At 37.7% G+C, this 22,257-nt stretch overlaps 1 protein-coding gene across 1 annotated transcript in view; it reads right to left on the bottom strand.

The window, feature by feature from the left end:
- Nucleotides 1-19,436, bottom strand: part of LOC103115684 (transcription factor A, mitochondrial-like) — a 146,505-nt gene extending 127,069 nt beyond the window's left edge. The window contains 1 exon segment of the mRNA XM_060187266.1: nucleotides 18,372-19,436. Coding sequence (XP_060043249.1) covers nucleotides 18,703-19,434 — 732 coding nt within the window. The 5' untranslated portion in view covers nucleotides 19,435-19,436 and the 3' untranslated portion in view covers nucleotides 18,372-18,702.
- Between the last annotated feature and the right edge of the window lie 2,821 nt (nucleotides 19,437-22,257).

Raw genomic sequence — 22,257 nt, 5'->3', positions numbered from 1 at the left:
TGGTTTGGGACATGCAGAAGAATGAAACTGAACCACTATATTTCACCAAATGCAAAAGTAAATTCAAAGTGAATCAACGACTTGGATGTTAGAACTTAAACTATCAGATACTTAATATTAGCAGAACTCTTTTCCATCTAAATTTTAAAGACATCTTCAGTGAAGTGAATCCAATTACAAAGAAGACTAAAGCAAGAATAAACCAGTGGGACTACATCAAATTAAAAAGATTTTGCACAGCAAAAGAAACCAATACCCAAACAAAGAGACCCCTCCCAGAATGGGAGAAGATATTTTACATGCTATACATCAGACAAGAAACTAATAACCAGTATATATAAAGAACTTGCCAAACTCAACAACAAGAAAACAAATGACCCCATACAAAAATGGGGAGAGGACATGAACAGAATATTCACCACAGAAGAGATTTGAAAGGATGAGAAACATATGAGAAAATGCTCCAAGTCATTAATTGTCAGAGAAATGCAAATAAAGACAACAATGAGATACCACTTCACTCCTATGAGAATGTCATACACCAGAAAACATAGTAGCAACAAATGCTGGAGAGGTTTTGGGGACAAAGGAACCCTCCGCAGTGCTGGTGGGAATGTAAATTGCTCCAACCCCCTTGGAGAGCTCTCAGAAGGCTAGAAATGGTCCTTGACCCATTTGCAATTTACTTTTGTGTGTGGTAATATGTAGTGGTTCAGTTTCATTCATCTGCACATTTCAACCCAATTTTTTCAAGAGCTTTTCCTCTTTTAATAGTTTGGACCCCATTGTCAAAAACTAGATAACCATAGGTGTAGACCCTAGGTTTCTCTTAATCATGCATTCTTTGATCGTAAGTGTTACCACAATACTTACTTTGAAGATGTCTTTCTTCTTTTTTATAATATTTTATTTTATTTTATTAGATAGAGACAAAGTAAGATAGAGAAGGAGAGAGAAAGAAAGAGAGCTATGCAGCATTGTTTCACTGCTCTTTGAGCTTTCTCCTTCAGGTGTGTACTGAGAGCTTGAGCTTCATACCTTTTGCATGGTAATATATGTGTTTAACCAGATGAACCAATACCTAGCCCCAAGTTCTTGCTTCTAACCTAAATTTCCCTAAGTAGAGCTTTAAAATAGTACCTACTAATCATAGTAAGTGTAAATGTGCAGGCCTTTAGGAAAATGAGCAATGTATATAAAAAGTATATTTCTGAGAAAATATAAAAATTCTATAAATAGAAGTAACTATAGTTAATCTTACCAGCAATTAGCAAAATACAAATCAAAACAGTAATGAGAATCAGTGTCTACCCATTAGAAAAGCACAAATAGATGGTAGAAACAGATTCACTCATGCTATGGATGGTTATGTGAATCAGCCCAGCCATTTTAGAAAACAATTTTGTAACAGTTGTTAAAATCTAAATGTGGTGACAGGAAGGTGACTCAGAGTGTGAAGTTCTAGGTTTAGTCCTTAGAACATTATATGATCAGGAATGGTGCTCTACCTAGTCAATCTCTCTCTCTCTCTCTCTCTCTCTCTCTCTCCTCCCTCCTTCTCTCTTTCTCTCTCTCTCCCTCTCTCACTCCCTCCCTCCTTCTCTCTCCCTCTCTCTCATAAAATAAATTATTTTTTCACCTAAGTGTGTATGCCCTTTTAAACTATCAGTTCTACTTAAAAGACTCTAACAGATATTTTAAGCTTCCAAAAGTTAGCAAAATCTAATTTAAATAGGTGAAATAATAAACATATTTATTAAGTCATATAATTGAACATCATATATTATGTATACAAAAACCTAGATGATACAATTTACTACATATGTATGGAATGGGAGAGAAATAATAGTTCATCCTTACAGAAGAATTCCAGTTGGTGAATGTTAAAGGAGTGAGGGCATATGAACTAAACATTATTCAAATGCCACAGCGATCATTATTAAAGGCAATATGTAATAATAAAAAAATCAGCAGCAGGCAAAAAGGTGTGAGGGACACAGGAAAGTAACCTAATTTCAAAGTAGCTTTCTCATATTTGTCACTTTAAGAGGGAATAACAACATTGTAGTGAAGAAATTCAGTAGACAAGATAAGCCAGAAAGAGAAGGATGAATATGAGATAATGCCATTCATAGACAGAAGTTGAAAAAAAAGAACAGAAGGGAAGGGAAAACACAAAGTAGAACTTGGACTGGATTTGGTATATTGCACCAAAGTAAAGGACTAAAGAAAAAAAAAAAAAGAAAGAAAAAAGTTTAGCTAACTTACGAAAGTGATCAAAGTTAACATAACCAGCAGTTAGGCATACCAACATCATATTCTCAATATGGTGGACTAACAAAAACATCACTTCTGTGACATTCTGGCCAAAGATACATTACTTTACTGTAGTTAAGAGAAAACTTAAGATAAAGATATTCTGAGCTACTATAAAATAAAAGAGCTATACTCATCAAAACTGACAAAGTCAGTCTCTAAAATATAGATAACTGAGACACATAAACTTGCAGAAAAAGTTAACCAATTGTCTTTAAAACCTTGTGAAAGCTATGATGGTTATTAGTTGGGGGTGGGGGTAAAGGAGATATAGAACTTTAATGATGGGTGTGGTTTTAAACTATATTCCCTGTGATTTGATAGTCTTACACCACTATTAAAACCACTAATAAAAAAGCAAGACAAAAATTAGAAAGGTCATTTATGATAAGACCAAGTTAAGTACTTGTCACATACCTGGATGAGCATACATGTTACAGTGCTCAAGGACTTGCGTTAGGGTCCCCAGTCCCAACCTGCAGAGGGAAAGCTACATGAGTGGTGAAGTAGGGCTATAAGTGTCTATATGTCTCTCTCCCTATTACCTCCTTCTCTCTCAATTTCTTGTCATCTCTATCCAATAAATAAAGATAATAAACAATTTTTAATTTTTTATTTATAAAAAGGAAACATTGACAAAACCATAGGATAAGACTATTACAACTTCACACAGTTCCCACCATCAGAACTCTATATCCCATCCCCTCTCCTGATAGCTTTCCTATTCTTTAACCCCCTGGGAGTATGGACCCAAGATCATTGTGGGGTGCAAAAGGTGGAAGGACTGGTTTTTATAATTGCTTCCTCGCTGAACATGGGTGTTGACAGGTTGATCCATACTCCCAGCCTGCCTCTCTCTTTCCCAAGTGGGGTGGGGCTCTGGGGAAGCAGAGCTACAGGACACATTGGTGGGGTCGTCTGTCAAGGGAAGTCTGGTTGGCATCATGGTAGCATCTGGAACCTGGTGGCTGAAAAGAGAGTTAGCATACAAAGCCAAACAAGTTGTTGACTAATCATGAACCTACAGGCTGGAATAGTGCTGATGAAGAGTTGGGGATCTCCATTTTAAGACAGTTAGTTGGCCTATTTTAGCTATATTCCAAAGGGCCCATGACTATACTAGTTTGGTATTTTTTAATGTTTTGTTTTGTTTTTTCCCTGAGCCTGAAATCTGATATGCAGGTGGATCCAAGTTATTGTCTGGGGAGATTATGTCATGGCTAGAAAAAGAACCAGAAAGCTGCATCAGAGAAGAGAGTAGCTACCAAATATGGGAAAGGTGTATAAATATTGTTGACTGTAAACCCCATCTATCTGATTTGGTCTAGGGCTCATATTCAGCTTAGGAGTCTATGTGACCTCTGCATCTCTATAGATCTGAGCTCACATTCTGTAGTCATGAATAGGAACATTCCAAGGTGCCCCAATTTCAGGACTCATCTTCCTCAGGTGGAAGATAGAGTATGTTGTCCAGCCTCCTTTTGGAGAATGGAACATTCTCTCAACTGTTGTTGATCCAAGTCGAGGGCACGGTCCTATGGGGGGCCCACAGAGGGATCTGTTGTGTTGTTCCTGATAGAGATCACAAGTAACAATGGAGAGAGGAATCTATTCAAGTTCTAGGCCCATCTTGTTTGTTTGGGAATCTCAGGACTCGCTGAATAGGACCCCAGCTGATGGAATGACCTGATAGTGACTAAAGAGTCATTGTTAAAGTATTCCATTCTCTTGCCCTTATTCAGCTTTTGCAGTCCTTACTTTGATAAAGTTAACTTTGAATGAGTGAGGATAGTACAATAGGTGAGAAGGGTGTCTAGTCTAAGTAGACACTATTTCATTATGAACTTCATACTGATTCACTGCAGACTATTGTGTACTTTTGCTTTCAGGTATATATTTTGCCCTAATTTGGGAGTCCGGCAGTAGCGCAGTGGGTTAAGCGCAGGTGGCACAAAGCACAAGGACTGGCTTAAGGACCCCGGTTCGAGCCCCCGGCTCCCCACCTGCAGGGGAGTCGCTTCACAGGCAGTGAAGCAGGTCTTCAGGTGTCTTTCTCTGCACCTCTCTGTCTTCCCCTCCTCTCTCCATTTCTTTCTGTCATATCCAACAACAATGACATCAATAACTACAACAATAAAACAACAAGGGCAACAAAAGGGAAGATAAATAAATATAAAAAAATTAAAAGAAATATTTTGCCCTAATTTATAGATACATGTGAACATATGTTCTATCTCATGGGACCTGGTCTATATCTAGGTTTTGGGACTTTGTTAGGAGGTGAACCACCTAGAATGGAGTTAGAGAATCCTATGAAAGGAGAGGTCTCACCCGAGTAATGAGGCTGAAGGGCTGACATCCCATGCTAGATATCTCTAGACACAGTCTAAAGTGAAGCATGCTGAGGTGGTACTCATTGCATTGATTAGGTTGGGATCGGTGGCTGCAATATCATTTGGTATGAATTGAGAGAAGCATGCAGAAAAGTGATCCCCACCCTAAAGGTTCCAAGACTGGGGGAAATATAGGCTCTATAGGGGAATAGGGAGGTTCCTGCTGTCTTAGAGTTTAAGAAGAATATAGTTATTGCTATAATCAAATTATTTGGCAATTGGGTTAACTTTGAAATATCCCTTTGTTAGGATTTGCTGTATCATATACAATATCACCATCATTTATTTCCTTTGACATTATTTGTGTATAGCTGTGCCACTGGTTGCTCCTGTTTTCCCTGGTCTAGGCTTTTAAGAGAGTCAACATATTAAAGACTCAACCTATGGTCTGTGCATTAAAAAGTTTGAGACATTCAATCAACTTTTCCCCTCTCACATTAATTAAATAGTGATTTATATAACTACAAATTAATAGGAGTGTAGATAATCATCATTCCCACCACCAAAAGACTGAAACCCATGCTATCCTCCCCACCACCACCACCCCCATTGAAGCCAAACATCCTCCTTCATCCTCTACCCGGAGATTTTTACTTTGGTGCCCTACTTCAAATTCAGTCAAATCCTGCTTTGAGTTTCCCTTTCTGTTCTTCTTTCTCAACTTCTGTTTATGAGTGGGATCATCCCATACTGGTCTTTGTTTTTCTGACTTAACTCACTTAACATAATTCCTTCTAGATTTGATCCAATATAGGTCAGAGAAGGTGGGTTCATTGTGCTTAATAGCTGCGTAGTATTCCATTGTGTATATATACCACAGCTTTCTCAACCATTCGTCTGTTATTGAGCATCTGGGTTGCTTCCAGGTTTTAGCTATTATGGATTGTGTTTCTATGAACACAGGTGTACACATATCTTTTTGGTTGGGCATTATGGAGTCCTTGGGGTATATCCCCAGGAGAGGAATTACTGGACTGTATGGAAGGTCCATGTCTAGCCTCTCCAGCATTAGTTGCTGCTGTCCATTTCAATGTATGCCATTCTCACAGGAGTGAGGTGGTATCTCAATGTTGTCTTTATTTGCATTTCTCTGACAACCAGTGACCTGGAGCAATTTTTCATATGTTTGTTAGCCTTTTGGATCTCCTCTGAGATGAATGTTTTGTTCATATCCTCTGCCCATTTTTGGATGGGGTCATTTGCTTTTTTTGTTGCTAAGTTTGCTGAGATCTTTGTATATTTTGGTGATTAGTCTCTTGTCTGATGTATTGTGTGTGACAATCTTCTCCCATTCTGTGAGGGGTCTCTTTGGGTGATTGTTTCTTTGGCTGTGCAGAAGCTTTTCAATTTGATGTAGTCCCATTGATTTGTTTTTGTCTTAGTCTTCCTTGCAATTGGGTTTGTAGCATCAAATATGTCCTTAAGGTTTAGGTGGGAAAGTGTTCCACCAATGTTTTCCTCTAAGTATTTGACAGTTTCTGGTCTAACATCAAGGTCTTTGATCCACTTGGAGTTGGCTTTTGCTTCTGGTGAGATAAAGTGATTCATTTTCATTCTTCTGCATGTTACAACCCAGTTTTCCCAGCACCATTTATTGAAGAGAGCTTCCTTCCTCCATTTAATACTTTGGGCCCCCTTATCAAAGATTAGATGTCCATAGGTGTGGGGATTTATTTCTGGGCTTTCAATTCTGTTCCACTGGTCTGTGTGCCTATTTTTGTTCCAGTACCAGGCTGTTTTGATGATGATGGTTCCTATTCCTCTAGATAGTTTTGGTGATTCTAGGTCTTTTCTGGTTCCAGATAAATGTAATTTTTGTTCTATTCTCTTAAAGAAGCTTAGTGGAACTTTGATGGGTATCGCATTAAATTTGTATATGGCTCTGGGGAGAATATTCATTTTGATGGTATTTATTCTTCCAATCCATAAGCATGGGATATCTTTCCATTTCTTGGTATCATTTTCTATTTATTTTAATAGTGACTCATATTTTTCAGTATATAGGTCTTTCACTTCTTTGGTCAGCTTTATTCCTAGGTATTTTATTGATTTTGCTACAACAGTGAATGGGAGCGATTTCTGAATATACTCTTCTTCGGATTTAGTGTTTGCATAAAGAAATGCCACTGATTTTTGTACAGTGATTTTGTAGCCTGACACTTTGCTATATTGCCTAATAACTTCCAGTAGCTTTCTGCTAGATTCTTTAGGTTTTTCTACGTATACTATCATATCATCTGAAAAGAGTGAGAGCTTGACTTCTTCCCTTCCAATCTGTATTCCTTTGATTTCTTTCTCTTGTCTGATTGCTATGGCAAGAACTTCCAATACTATGTTGAAGAGTAATGGCGATAATGAACAGCTCTGTCTAGTCCCTGATCTGAGGGGGAATGCTTTCAGCTTCTGTCCATTGAGTAGGATGTTGACTGTAGGTTTGCTATATATGGACTCAACTATCTTGAGGAATATCCCATCTATTTCTTTTTTTGCTGTGTTTTGAGCATGAATGGGTGTTGGATTTTGTCAGAGACTTTCTCTCCATCTATTGAAATAATCATGTGGTTTTCTTGTTTTGCTTCTATTGATGTGCTGAATGACATTGTTTACTTACATATGTTGAACCAGCCTTGCATTCCTGGGATAAATCCCACTTGGTCATGATGAACAATCTTTTTGATATACTGCTCTCCAATATTTTGGCATCTATGTTCATCAGAGATATTGGTCTGTAGTCTTCCTTTATGTTGTGTCCCTATCTGCTTTTGGTATCAGGGTGATGTTGGCTTCATAGAAGGTGGAACGGAGTGTTCCTGTTTCTTCGATCTTGTGGAAGAGCTTTAGAAGTATAGGTATTAACTGTTTCCTTAAGGTTTTGAAGAATTTGTTTGTAAAGTCTTCTGGTCCAGGACTTTTGTGGTTGGGAAGTTTCTTAATAACTGTTTTGATTTCTTTGTCTATGATTGGTCCATTTAGGTTTTGTAGGTCTTCTTGGTTCAGTTTTGGAAGCGTAGGTTTCTAGAAATTCTTCCATTTCTTTCAGATTCTCTAGCTTGTTGGCGTATAGTTATTCCTAAAAGTTTCATAGGATTTTCTGTATTTCAGTGGTGTCACTTGTGATATCTCCTCTGTCATTTACAATTCTATTTATTTAACTTTAGTGATTTCTGTCCTTCTGGGTGCTTTAGGATTCCTTTGTTCCTCTTCCTCTAAGTCCTTGAGGTGTGCAGTAAGGTCATTCATTTCAGCTTCTTCTTGGTGTTTAATATGTGATTGTATGGCTATAAGTTTCCCTCTCAGTATTGCTTTAGCTGTGTCCCAAATATTTTGATAGGTTGTATCTTCATTTTCATTTGTTTCCAGGAACATCTGAATTTCCTGCTTGAGTGAATCTCTGACCCAGTGGTTCTTAAGGAGTATGTTGTTTAGTTTCCAAATTCTGTGACTTTTAATAATTTTCTGTTTGTTGTTAAATGTTAGTTTTACTCCACTGTGGTCTGAGAAGATACTAGAGATGATTTCAATGTTCTTGAATTTATTGATGCTGTCTTTGTGGCCTAACATGTGGTATATCCTTGAGTATGTGTTATGTGGATTTGAAAAGAAGGTGTATTCAAGTTTTTGGGGTGAAGGACTCTGAAAATTCCAAGAGGTCTAGTCTGTCAATCTCTTCATTCAGTTCTCTTGTATCTTTATTGGTTCTCTGCTTTGTTGATCTGTCTAAGTGTGAGAGTGGGGTATTGAAGTCTCCCACTATTATTGTATGACTATTGGTGTATTTTTGAAATTCTTTCAGTAAGTGCTTGACGTATTTAGATGGTCCCTCATTGGGTGCATAGATGTTAATAATTGTTGCGTCTTCTTGGCTGATTGATCCTCTAATCATTATGTAATGTCCTTGCCTATATTTTATTACATTATTTAACTTAAAATCTATCGTGTCTGAGATGAGAATGGCTGTTCCTGCCCTTTTTTGTGGTCCGTTAGCCTGTATGATAGTTTTCCATCCTTTCACTTTAAGTCTGTGTTTATCATATTGTGATAGATGGGATTCTTGCAAGCAGCATATGGTTGCATTATGTTTTCTGATCCATCCCCCAACTCTGTGCCTTTTGATGGGTGAGTTTAAGCCATTGACATTTATTGATATTATGGATTTAATGTATTGTAGTGCCATTGTTAAAAAAATTTTGTTTGCTCTGATATATTGCCAGTATTGTAGTGATGTTCTTGTTTATAAGAGGTCTTTTAGAACCTCTTTCAGGGTTGATTTAGTGATAGTTGATTCCTTCAACTGTTGTTTGTCTAAGAAGGTTTTGATCCCTCCATCTAGTTTGAATGAAAGTCTAGCAGGATATATTATCCTTGGTTGAAACCCTTTTTCATTCAGGGCTCGATAGATATCTTGCCATTATTTTCTGGCTTTTAGAGTTTGAGTGGAGAAGTCTGCAGATAATATTATGGGTTTTCCCTTGTATGTGACTTTTTGTTTCTCTCTTGCAGCCTTTAGGATCCTTTCTTTATCCTTACTTCTTCTCATTGTGACTATGATGTGTCTTGGTGTCTTCAGGTCTGGCTTGATTCTGTTTGGTTCTCTTTGGGCCTCTTATATCTTGATGTCCTTTCTGTTATTCAGGTCTGGGAAGTTTTCTTCTATTATTTCCTCTAGAATGTTTGCTTCCTCTTCCTCTCTTTCTTCCTCTGGCAGGCCAATTATATGAATGTTACTTCTTTTGAGATCATCCCATATGTCTCTGTTGTTGTTTTCAGTGTCTCTCAATCTCTTTTTAAGCTCTTTCACCTCTTTCTTCATTTTCTCTAACTCATCCTCTGTCTGACTAATTCTGTTTTCTGCTTCTGTTAGTCTGCTTTCCCTTGCCTCAGCTTCTTTCTTCATTACAGCTATTTCAGCTTTCAGTTCTCTAATTGCCTCAAGATAACCAATATTTTCCTTGGGGGTCTCAACTGTTGTTTCCCTAATACTGCCATTCCTTTCCTCCAATGTTGTTTTCATTTCTGTGATTAATAAGTTAATTATTGCTTGCATAGTTTTCTTATCTATGGTTACTTCTGGCTGATTTGTAGTTTCTTCTGGGCTCTTGTCTTCATTCATTGGAGTAGCAGTTTTATTTGTTTTTTGATCTACCAATTTTTTTATTTATGTGTTTCTTTTTTTTTATGCTCTGTTCTTCCTCAATTGTTGTGTCTTGAGTACAAGCAACGCTGTACTAAATACCTTTATAACAATTACACTCACCAACCTCAGGAATTACAGTAGCAACTGAATCAAGTATTGAAGCAGTTTAATCACTACCAGTTAGCCAAACAATTTCTCCAGTCCGTGAAAGAATAGTAACCAAATCCCAGTGAAGAATAAAGAGAAAAAAAAAAAAGGGATAGCAAGAATAGACAGTTATGCAAGTCTACTATCCACTGTATATTCTAGGGATAATAAGAGGGGAAAGGGAGCTAGAGCAGAGATACACACATAGAGAGTCCACTCTGAGTCAGAATTCTTCCCCAAAATAATTCCCAAATGTGTATCAGTGAGTTCAAAAAAGCACACTGATTGGTGGTGTGGGGGCTGGGGTCTGTGGCTTTGGGTGCTGTAGGATTAAGGAAGAAAGGATGACAAGAATGAGAAAAAGAATTAAAAAAGAAAGAGAGAGAGAGAGAAAAAAAAGAAAAAGACAAGAGAAAGATCAGTCATAAAAGAGCGGTGAAAGGAAAGTTTTTAAAATTTATTTATTTATTTTTAATTATTTAATTAGCTATGCCAGGGTGAGGTGGGGGGGTTGGCTACTTAGAAAGAAAAAAGGCCAGAGGTTTCAAAAGGGTATAGACTTAGAATGAATGATACTCCCTGGTGGGACAGGAATTTAGTAAAGACAGAAGCTCAGCAGGGGATTCTGCTAGGAGCTGATCCCCAGGGATTGGTTAAGGGCGGGGGGGGGGGGGGGGGGGAAGGCAGTGAGCTTAATAATTAAAAGGAAAAAAAATTTTTGTTCCCTTTTTTTCTACTCTAATTCTTAACCCAAATTAAGTTATAGTCACCTCCTTGGTGTTACCGCTAGGATCCCTTATTGACTGGCCTACTAAAGGCAGAAAATCCTACCGTTTCCAGAAGATGTGGTAAGAGCTCAAGCCACTAGCAGCTTCTTATTCCGCCATCTTCCGGGAACCCCTCCGTGTCTTCATTTTCATTTGTTTCCAGGAACATTTGAATTTCTTGCCTGAGTGCCTCTCTGACCATGATGGTATTAAGCATCATATTGTTGAGTTTCCAAATTTTGTGACTTTTAGTAATTTTCTGTATGTTGTTGAATGTTAGCTTTACTCCACTATGGTCTGAGAAGATAGCTGGGATGATTTCAATGGTCTTGAATTTGTGGGTACTGTCTTTGTGGCCTAACATGTGTTCTGTCCTTGAGGATGTGCTGTCTGAATTTGAAAACAATGTGTATTCTGGTTTTTTGGGGTGAAGGACTCTAAATGTCCAGGAGGTCTAGTCTATCCATCTCTTCATTTAATTCTCTTGTTTTCTTGCTGATTCTCTGCTTTGTTGACCTGTCTAAGTGTGAGTATGGGGTGCTAAAGTATCCCACTATTATTGTATTACTATTGATGTATTTTTGTAGTTTTTTTCTATTTATTTTATTTAAAAAAGGAGACATTAACAAAACCATAGGATAGAAGGGGTACAACTCTACACAATTCCCACCACCAGATCTCCATATCCCATCCCCTCTCCTGATAGCTTTCCCATTCTTTATCCCTCTGGGGGTATGGACCCAAGGTGATTGTGGGATTCAGAAGGTGGAAGGTCTGTCTTTTGTAATTACTTCCCCACTGAACATGGGCGTTGACTGGGTGATCCATACTCCCAGCCAGCCTCTCTCTTTTGCTAGTAGGGTGGGTCTCTGAGGAAGCTGAGCTCCAGGACACATTGGTGGTGTCATCTGTCCAGGGAAGTCTGGTCAGCATCATGCTGGCATCTGGAACCTGGTGGCTGAAAAGAGAGTTAACATACAAAGCCAAACAAATTGTTGAACAATTATGGACCTAAAGGCTGGAATAGTGCAGATGAAGTGTTGGGGGGTACTCCCTGCAGACTATTGTGTACTTTTGCTTTCAGATATATATTTTGCCCTAGTTTATGGATACGTGTGAACATATGCTCTATCTCACAGGACCTGGTCTATATCTAGGTTTTGGGACTTTGTTAGGAAGTGAACCACCTAGAATGGAATCAGAGAATACTATAAAAGGAATGGTCTCACCCGAGTAATGAAGCTGAAGGGTTGTCATTCCACACCTGAAGTCTCTGGACACAGTCTGAAGTGAAGCATGCTGAGGTTGCACTCATTGCATTTATTAGGTTGTGATCGGCGTGTGCAATATTATTTGATATGCATTGAGAGAAGCATACAGGAAAGTGGGCCCCACCCTAAGGTTCCAGGACTGGGGGAAATATAGGCTCTATAGTGGTAATGTGAGGTTCCTGCTGTCTTAGGGTTCAAGAAGACAATGGATAGTTATTGTTATCATCACATTATTTGGTAATTGGGTTAACTTTGAAAAGTCCCTTTGTTAGGGTTTGCTGTATAATACCCAACATCTTGTAAATAGCTGTGCCACTGGTTGCTGCTGTTCTACCTGGTCTAGGATTTTGAGAGAGTCAACATATCAAAGACTCAGCCTATGTATTTAAAAGATTTTTAAAAGTTGTGCTTTAAAAAGTTTAAAGCATACAATCAATTTTCCCCTCTCAGATTAATTAAATAGTGATTTATATGACTAAAAATTGATGAGAGTATACATAAACACCATTCCCACCACCAAAAGACTGTGTCCCATCCCACCCACCCACCCCAACCACCACCACCCCTCCCGGGAAGCCGAATGACCACCCTCACCCTCATTACAGGGTTTTTACTTTGGTGCCCTACTCTAGATTTAGTCAAATCCTGCTTTTAGTTTCCCTTTCTGTTCTTCTTTCTCAACTTCTATTGATGAGTGGAATCATCCCATACTCATCTTTATCTTTCTGACTTAGCTCACTTAACATAATTCCTTCTAGCTCCATCTAAGATGGGTCAGAGAAAGTGGGTTCATCGTTCTTAATAGCTGTGTAGTTGTAGTTCTTTCAGTAGGTGTTTTATGTATTTAGATGGGCCCTCATTGAGTACATAGATGTTTATTTTTGGTTGTTTGATCCTCTAATCATTGTGTAATGACATTGCCTATGTTTTATTACTTTATTTAACTTAAAGTCTATTTTCTTAGAGATGAATATGGTTGTTCCTGCCTTTTTTTTTTTTTTTGTCCATTAGTCTGTATGATAGTTTTCCTTCCTTTCACTTTAAGTCTGTGTTTGTCTTGTTGGGTCAGGTGGGATTCTTGCAGGCAGCATATGGTTGGGTTGTGTTTTCTGATCCATCCTCCCACTCTGTGCCTTTTAATGGGTGAGTTTAAGCCATTGACATTTATGAATTGAATGTATTTTACTGCCATTATTTAACAATTTTTATTTGCTCTGATATATGGCAGGTATTATGGTGATGTTCTTGTTTATAAGAGGTCTTTTAGAACCTCTTTCAGGGTTGATTTAGTGATAGTTGATTCCTTCAACTGTTGCTTGTCTCAGAAGGTTTTGATCCCTCCATCTAGTTTGAATGAAAGTCTAGCAGGATATATTATCCTTGGTTGAAACCCTTTTTCATTCAGGGCTCGATAGCTATCTTGCCATTATTTTCTGGCTTTTAGAGTTTGAGTGGAGAAGTCTGCTGATAGTCTTATGGGTTTTCCCTTGTATGTGACTTTTTGTTTCTCTCTTGCAGCCTTTAGGATCCTTTCTTTATCCTTACTTCTTCTCATTGTGACTATGATGTGTCTTGGTGTCTTCAGGTCTGGCTTGATTCTGTTTGGGACTCTCTGGGCCTCTTGAATCTTAATGTCCTTTCTGTTGTTCAGGTCTGAGAAGTTTTCTTCTATAATTTCCTCTAGAATGTTTACTTCCCCTTCCTCTCTTTCTTCCTCTGGCAGGCCAATTATATGAATGCTACTTCTTTTGAGATCATCCCATATGTCTCTGTTGTTGTTTTCAGTGTCTCTCAGTCTTTTTTTTTTTTTTTTTAGCTCTTTTACCTCTTTCTTCATTTTCTCTAGCTCATCCTCTGTTTGGCTAATTCTGTTTTCTGCTTCTGTTAATCTGCTTTCCCTTCCTTCAGCTTCCTTCTTTAGTTCAGTTATAGTATTAACTTGTTCTGCTAATTGGCCTTTTAGTTCAACTATTTCAGTTTTCAGTTCTCTACCTGAAGGTAGCTAGTATTTTCCTTGAGGGTCTCATCTGTTGTTTCCCTAATTCTGATAGTCATTTCTGTGATACTGGGTTTACTATTGCTTGCATACTTTTCTAATCTATTGTTACTTCTGACTGATTTGGAGTTTCTTCTAGGCTCTTGTCCTGATTCATTGTGGTAGCAGTTTTATTTGCTCTTGATTTAACAATATTTTTATTGATGTGGTTTCTGTTCTTCTGTTCTGTCATTCTCCAGTAGTTATGTTTTGAGAACTAGCCACACTATATTAAGGACTTTTCACAAATGCAGTCACAAACTTCAAAAATTACAACAGTAGCAACTGAAGTAAGGATTGATGCAGTTCAACCAAATAGGTTGAACCAGTTACCCAAACAACACCTCAAATCCAAGAAAAAAATAGTAAACAAAACCTAAAGAAAAAGAAAGAGAAAGGAAAAAAGGGAAAGCAAGAATTATGCAAATTAGACAATTATGCAAATCTACTGTCCACTATAAATTCTAGGCATAGCAAGAGGAGAAAGGAAATTAGAAAAGAGAGACACAGGCACAGACAGTTCATTCCAAGTCAGATTTATTCCACAAAATAATTTATAAATGAGTGTCAGTGAATTCAGAAAGCAAAAGAAGAAGAAAGACCAAAAAAGCAGTGAAAGAAAAGAGTGTTTTTGTTTCGTTCTGTTTTTTTAATTAGCTATGAGGAGAGAAAAAGTAGGGTGTAAGGAAGAAGGAGAGAGAAACAAGTTCCTCTCACAATAGATAGAACATCCGGTCACCTATCAATGGAAAAAGTAACAGCAGTTAATTTTGGTCAACCTGAAGAGGAGGGAAAAGGGACATGTGTATATAATAATAGTAGTAATAAAAATAAAATAGAGTAAAAAAACCTCTAACAGTCATTCTGCAGCTTTTGCACACAGCCTGAGCAAAAACAACCAATTATAATAAATATAAAAAATATAAAATAAAAACCTCCAGGTAGTCTTTCCAAGGCAGTGCTGAGAGCCCTGACTGGTCAGGTATTCTGTTACTCAAATAGAGCTCCAGCATCCTTCAAAAAGAAAAAAAAAAAAAAAAAGAAGTCTTGGAGTGACACCCCTGCTGGGCCAGGAATCTTGGTAAAGAAAACAGCCTGATAGTAGCAGCTGGCCAGCCCATAGCACTGGTTCTGGGGGAGGGGGAGGGGGAGGTCAGAAATAGTGAAGCCAAAGACTTTCCTTTCTTTGTCCATTTGGCCTCCATTTGCCAGCCCAAGAGTGGGTTATAGGAATCTTTTTTGGTGTCACCCTGACTACCCATTATTCACCCTTTCATGGATGCAACTGATATCCTACCCTCTCCAGAGAATCCCAGGTTGTAGTCTGCTTCCTTTTGGAGCTCATGCCTGGTATTGTTTCCAAGTCACCATCTTGGCTCTGTCTGATAATAAACAATTTTTTAAAGAAAGACATGTCACAAATTGAGGGAGTGTAGGCAGATTAACTAATTGTAATTGAGGTCCTGAATTGGATCCTAAAATAGAAAAAGGACATTAGGAGAAACAGGTAAGATGCTAATAAGGCCTTTAGCTTAATTATTAGTATTTTTGCCAATGTTAATTTCCTGGATTCAATTGTACTATGGTTAAATGGGGTTTTTTTAAATAAATTTAAACATCTTTTAAAAGATATTTTTATTTATTATTGGATAGAGACAAATAGAAATTGAAAGAAGAAGAGAGAAACAGAGAGATACCCGCAGCCCTGCTTCACCACTCATGAAGCTTCCCCTCTGCAGGGGGGCTACTCTTAAATAGGGTTTTTTTATGTTAAAGGAAGATAGGTGAATAATATATATGAACTCTGCACTGTTTTTTTTACTCTAAATCCATTTATAGTAATATTTTAATGCAAAAATTTCAATGTACATTCAGAGTATACTTTTTAAAATCGCCTTGAAAAGCAAGGCATTTCCAAGAAAGGAATTAGTCAAAAGCAAAGGCTACAGTAAGGTACATGATTACAATGGGTTCAACTTGCACATAATTCCCCTTACAAGCACAAAGTAAAATGCCCAAACTACCATCTCCCCTTTCACTGCCCTAACGGTGACACCCCAACAAAAGGAGAGTCTCTGACCACCTGCTGAGAAAATGTCAAGCATGACTTTGCCTCAGGATCTTTACTCAGATTTAACAAAGTCTAGAAACTAGGGCTTTTCTGAGTGATCACTGATAGGTTACTGTTAGGTCTTACTCTTTCTAACAGAAAATGTGTGCATATTAAACTGGTGGCATTTGGTGTACAAAGTACCCCAGACTTAATCTCCTTAAGGCATAAAACCAGATTATTCTAATATTCAAATACTATGACATTCTTTAATGGGGAAAAAAATGACAATGTCATCAATTGGTTTTGTTCTAGTTTTTTCTCATCGTTTTGTTTTTCCTTCTCCTGTTTGATTTTAAGTACCGGAGAACTTGCCTGACCGATCTTCCCAACAAGTCTGGGAAAACATGCCTGAAGTGTGTTTGGTACAATACAGCATACATCCAGTAAGCTAAGCCTACGAAGTCAAGGTGTTCTGAAGTCAAGGTGTGACCTTGTCATGTTTGTCCTGCAACTGCTCACGGGGCTCCTCTTTCTGACTGGCTAATCTGTTACAATAACCGGGGCCGACACTGAGAGGCATATAAACTCCCACAGTTCTTTTAAAGAACAGAACACAGTAAGGAAGTGGCTTTCTGGGATCATTTCCTCCCTTTTCCTAAGCAGGGCACATAATCAGTACCTATGCTTCAGTCCATCAGGGATTTTGGTTTGATTCTTTCCTGGAAACCTAACTGGTAGAGGCTGCGGCAGACACGAGCACAAATCTTTTCCTCCAGTCCCTCACGACTAGCCTCAGACTAGCCTCACCTATCACACTAACAGCAGACTGCCCTGTATTTATTAAACTGCAGGAGAAACCATCTACAGATCTTTCTTCAGTCACGTTTGTCCAGTTTAATAGCATCTAACAGTTAACACCACCATCTCATCACTTTCTGCTTATTTCTAGTCCACAAATAAGAAAAGAAATAGCTTCACTTCCTGGAGATCTAGATCTACAATTCCTAGGTATTTTGCATAATCTAAATTATATATACATTTTCATCTGTCCTATTCCTGAGAAGTCATGCAAAATTAACATCAGTATTCTATCTGTTTGTTTTTTTAAAACCAGAGCACAACTCAGCTCCGGCTTATGGGGGGTTTGGGGGGGTTGAACTTGAGATTTTGGAGCCTCAGGCATGAAAGTCTCTGCATGACCTTTATGATATCTACTCACTCCCTCCCTAAAATTTGTTTTGCTCACAAAAGTAGTGTGGATTTTTAATATCTTTGCTTGGTTCTTTGTAAGAGAGTACACAGATGCTGAGAGCCAGTAAGGAAGGCTTGTGTTGTGAGCTAACTGAAAAGCCCTTAAAGGATCTTTTCACCAACCAAGAATCTCATTCCACACATAGGAATTTTTTAAACTAAGCTACAGTAAAACTTGAAATGAAAGATAATTTTTCTTGCTGACACTGTGAAGTAACTGTTTGGGGATTTTAGCTAAGGACCATAATGATGAAAATCTCAAACAGGAACTTCTGAAACTTATTCTAGCATATTAATGCATTAGGACACTAGGCACACTAGTACAGACCATGGATTTTGGCAATGATTTCCTGGGTCAGATATTTTATATTTTGCAGCTCACACAATCTACTGAAATACAGCTGTGTCCCCGAACATCCTAGTCATTAGTGGGATAGACTTGACCTATGGGCCACAACTGGCTGTCCTTCTATGATTTTTTTTTGTTATGCAAAATGTTGAAAAATTACAGGTTCCAAGTCTAGAAATTTTTGCAGGCTGGCTTTAGGTTTTTCGATCTCTCATTTTAAAACTTAAGATAATATTCTATTTTCTGGATAAATATACTCACATGTGAGAACAATAAGAACACAAATTCCCACTTCAAGGGGAAAAATTTTTTAAATGAATTTAAAATATAATCTGGAAACATTTAGAATTTTTATCCTATTCAGTATAAGGTACTATGCATAGATGCCACATAATCAGAGTGTTTAATTGAAAAAAGACAATGAGGAAATGGTTTATAAATCTCTCCTCTTATTTATAAAAAGCTGCAATAAAACAAGCAATTCCTTTCATGTACAACTGTCAACTCTGAATATAGTTATGAATTATACCTAGGAAACTTGAATTTACCTAGGGAAGTTTTGGGGGACTCTAAAAAAAATTCCTATTTAGGTCATAGAACACTGACTTCTACAATTTAGTGTATTTCTGAATGGGAAATTCCTGCCTCCAGATACATGAATATTCTTAGAATCATCACAAGTATAAAAAGAAACTTCACAGTCTGGTTTACCTTTCCCAAAGGTAAAATGATACACTGATCTACACAGGTCATTATCTAGACCCTCAGTAGTTCCTTAACACAAAGTTCCACATAAAGCTTCTATCTGCTGGAGTTTTCCAAAGCACGACACTAATACAAAATGTACTCAGCTCTCAGAAGTCTATGGGTTAAAGAAAAAGGAATTAAATATAAATGTTTACCAACTTTATACTTCCTAATTTTACAACAGCTTCAGGTGCTGAGACCTGATTGGTTTCCTGTGTCTTATCCATTATAAATGGGCCTCAATCTTCTGTTTCATCTTTTGAGGACTTTGGTCTGCGACGTAAAAGATCATTCCGCCCGGCTTCAATCATCTGGTCTTCCCAAACTTTCATTTCATTATAATAACGAACTTTATCATCTTCAGCAAGTTGAACATACACTTGCTTTTGAGAACTTGTAAGATTTTTCCAGCTTTCATTTAAAGACCTCAGCCTTCCCTGTGCTGACAAGTCCTTAACTTCTTGAAATCTTTCAGATATAAAGATGTTATAAGCTGTGCAAGGTCTTTTCGATTTCCCAAGCATTGTCAACTCTCTCTTTTTGATTACTGCCTTCTTTTTTAAATGTTTCTGCAAGACTTCTTTTTCCGAAGATTCTATTTGACTTGGTGTTAGATTTTTCTGCAGTCTGCTCAACTCTTCTTTGTATGACTCCCAGTCTGCCCTGTAAGCATCTTCATATACTTTTTTCTCTTCATCAGAAAGTTCCCTCCATTGTTGAGCAATTTGTTTAATTAGTGCTGAAGTTTTCACACCTGGGTTCTGGGCTTTAAATAGCGGAAGCTATTCTTTAGAAAAGCGAACATAGGAAGTCATCGGCTTCTTTGGGTAAGTCACGCTGGAGCACAGCCATCTTGGGAGGATGGAAAAATTGAAGGGAAGGCGCAGTAGGTTCCCACAGCCCGCACAGAGGTCCGCTCCGGACTTGCCCAGGGAGCTCAGTGCGCCCCACACGCCCGGGAGCAGGGCCATGGCGCCCGCGGGCCAGGCGGCTAGCAGGACCCGGTGGCCCAGACGTGGCCGCTGCGGGACGAGACAACGTGATCGCACTGTTTTTTTTCTTAACTTATTAGAATTTTATAATGTTATTTAATGATAGTCTTTGGTCAGAGCCTAATAGTCCCAATTTTATAAAGTAAACATTTTTCTTGGAAAAAATAAAGGAATATTTGAATCACAAATTAGGTAATCAATAAATGAGCATCTTAATTTGAATTTGCCAAGCTAATAATTCTCCTACCAATTAGCACAAATTGTGCTATATTAAATAGCATAGTGACATGTAAGGGATAGTTTTTATAATCTTTATAATCTAATGATCTTGGAGAATTCTCATATTAGTTTACAAAGTTTTATTGATTTTTCTGTGATATGTTAATATAATGTATAAATAGTTATAATATTTAATCTTTGTATCTGGCTTATATTTCTCAATATTTTTATCTTAAAATATTAACCAGAACTTTCACTATCACATTAAACAACTCAGAGCACTTGGACTTATTACAAATGTAAAGAACAATGAGTTGAGTTTCCTTATAAGTTTTTATGTTTGATATGGATTTGAGATATAGTCTGCTACAAGCTAGATAAATACTTTCCTACTCCTCATAACTTAAAATTGAAATTAAAATATACAATTTCAAAGTCAAAAATAAATATTGAAAATAAAAATGAAATTACCTTATGATCCAGCAATACCCTCTTGGGCTTGTATCTAAAGCCACCCAAACACTAATTTGAAGGTAGATATCGATCCCTATGTTCATAACTGCATTATTCACAGTAGCCAAAGATGGAATAAGTAAATGCCCATTGACAGACAACTGGCTAAAGAAGTTATGGGACATACATTCCATGTAATACTATTCTGCAATCAAAAAAGATGATATTGTGTCCTGTGGGACAAAATATATGGAACTGGAGGTCACTATGGATCAGAAAGTATATAAAGAGATGAAAGATAACCACAGAATGATTTCACTTAGATGTGAAATCTAGAGAACTAATACACATGAACTTGTTAGAAAAAAAAAAAAAGCAGAAGCAAGAAAACTGTTTCTTAAGTCTTGTGAGAGCTGTGGTGGTTATCTTTGGGAAGTCAGAAGGTGGAGACACAGAACTTTGGTGGTGGTGTGAGGTAAAACAATTCCCTACAATCTTGTAATATACTATTAATCACAATTTTAAAAAATTTTTAATTAAACAAATTCTGAATTTTATCAAATCCTTTTTCTTCTATATTGTAACAATTATATGATTTTACTATGTGTTAGTATAGTGTGTCTAGACAGATTTTTCAATGCTGAATTTTCCATACAATTTTCTGACACCATCTTCCCAGACAATACTCCTAGTCCACGTTCATGTTAGCTGTCATGTTTAGGTAAAAATTAGTAAAGTTCTGGGCCCCTTGGGATATACCTAAAATAAACTTCCCAGCTACTTCCAACATGAAGACTATAAATTTCATCTGCTATACACTTACCTTTATGTTGCTGATTATTAAGCAAATTGCTCTGATTTGTATCTTAATGCTTTTTAGCCACCATGTTGCAGATGCTACCATCATGCTACCTGACTTCCCTGGGCAGATGACCTCACCAATGTGTCCTAGAATCCCACCTTCCCAGAGCCCTACCCAACTAGGGAAAGATAGAAACAGGCTAGGGTAATGGATCGATTTGTCAATGCCCATGTCCATCAGAGAGGCAACTAAAGAAGTGAGACCTTCAGCCTCTGCACCCCATAAAGATCTTTGGTCCATATTCCCAGAAGGATAAAGAATAGGGAACCTTACAATGGAGGGAATAGAATATGGAACTTTGGTGGTGGGAATTGTATGGAATTGTACCAAATTCTTATCCCACAATCTTGTCAATCATTATTAAATCACTAATAAATAAATTTAAGGAATTTATTTTTTCATCAACTTATTCATTTTAGTAGACTTGAATACTTCGGGATAGTTTTTCAATATATTTTTTTGTGTTTTAAAATCTCTATTGTAGGGGGATGGACAATGGCACATATGCTTAAAGTTCACAAGCCCAAGGACCTGGGTTCCATTCCCATTCTCTGTCCTAGCAAATAAATAAAGTAAAAAATAGCTGCTGAGACCAGTGGATTCATCATGCAGACACCAAGCCCCAGTGATAACACTGATGGCATTAAATAAATAAGATCAAATGGTGGCACACCTGGTTGAGTGCACAAGGACAACGGTTCAAGCCCACGCTCTCCAACTGCAGGAGGAAAGCTACATGAGTGGTGAAGCAAGTCTGTAGGTATCTCTCTTTCTCTCTCACTCCTTGCGCTTTGTGCCATGTGTGCTTAACCCACTGTGCTACCTCCTGGCCCCCTGCTACTTATGTTTTACCAGTACTTTAATGTTAAATAATACATTTAGCTAAACGACTTTTTTCCTAATGACATCCACCTTTTCTTCACTGAGTGACTCTAACAAAAAGAGTTAATGGGGGCCAGGTGGTGGCACACCTGGGTAAATGCACACCTTACAGTGTACAAGGACCTGGGTTCAAGCCCCTGGTCCCACCTGCAAGGGGGAAAGCTTCACAAGTGGCGAAGCAGATCTGCAGGTATCTCTCTGTCTCTTTCCCTCTCAATCTCCCCTTCCCTTCTCAATTTCTGTCTGTCTCTATCTAATTGATTAGTTAATTTAAAAAATAACATTTTTTAAAAAATAACAAAAAGATTGACTTAGAGACTAACTTAAACGAGCAAGTTATAGTGTGTTCAGAATCAATCCTCTACTTCAAAAATTTTGTTATTGCT

Source organism: Erinaceus europaeus, chromosome 3, assembly GCF_950295315.1.
Source record: "Erinaceus europaeus chromosome 3, mEriEur2.1, whole genome shotgun sequence".
Lineage (NCBI taxonomy): Eukaryota > Metazoa > Chordata > Mammalia > Eulipotyphla > Erinaceidae > Erinaceus > Erinaceus europaeus.
The sequence above is the reverse complement of the archived record's forward strand: the minus strand, read 5'-3'. Positions and strand labels throughout refer to the sequence as shown.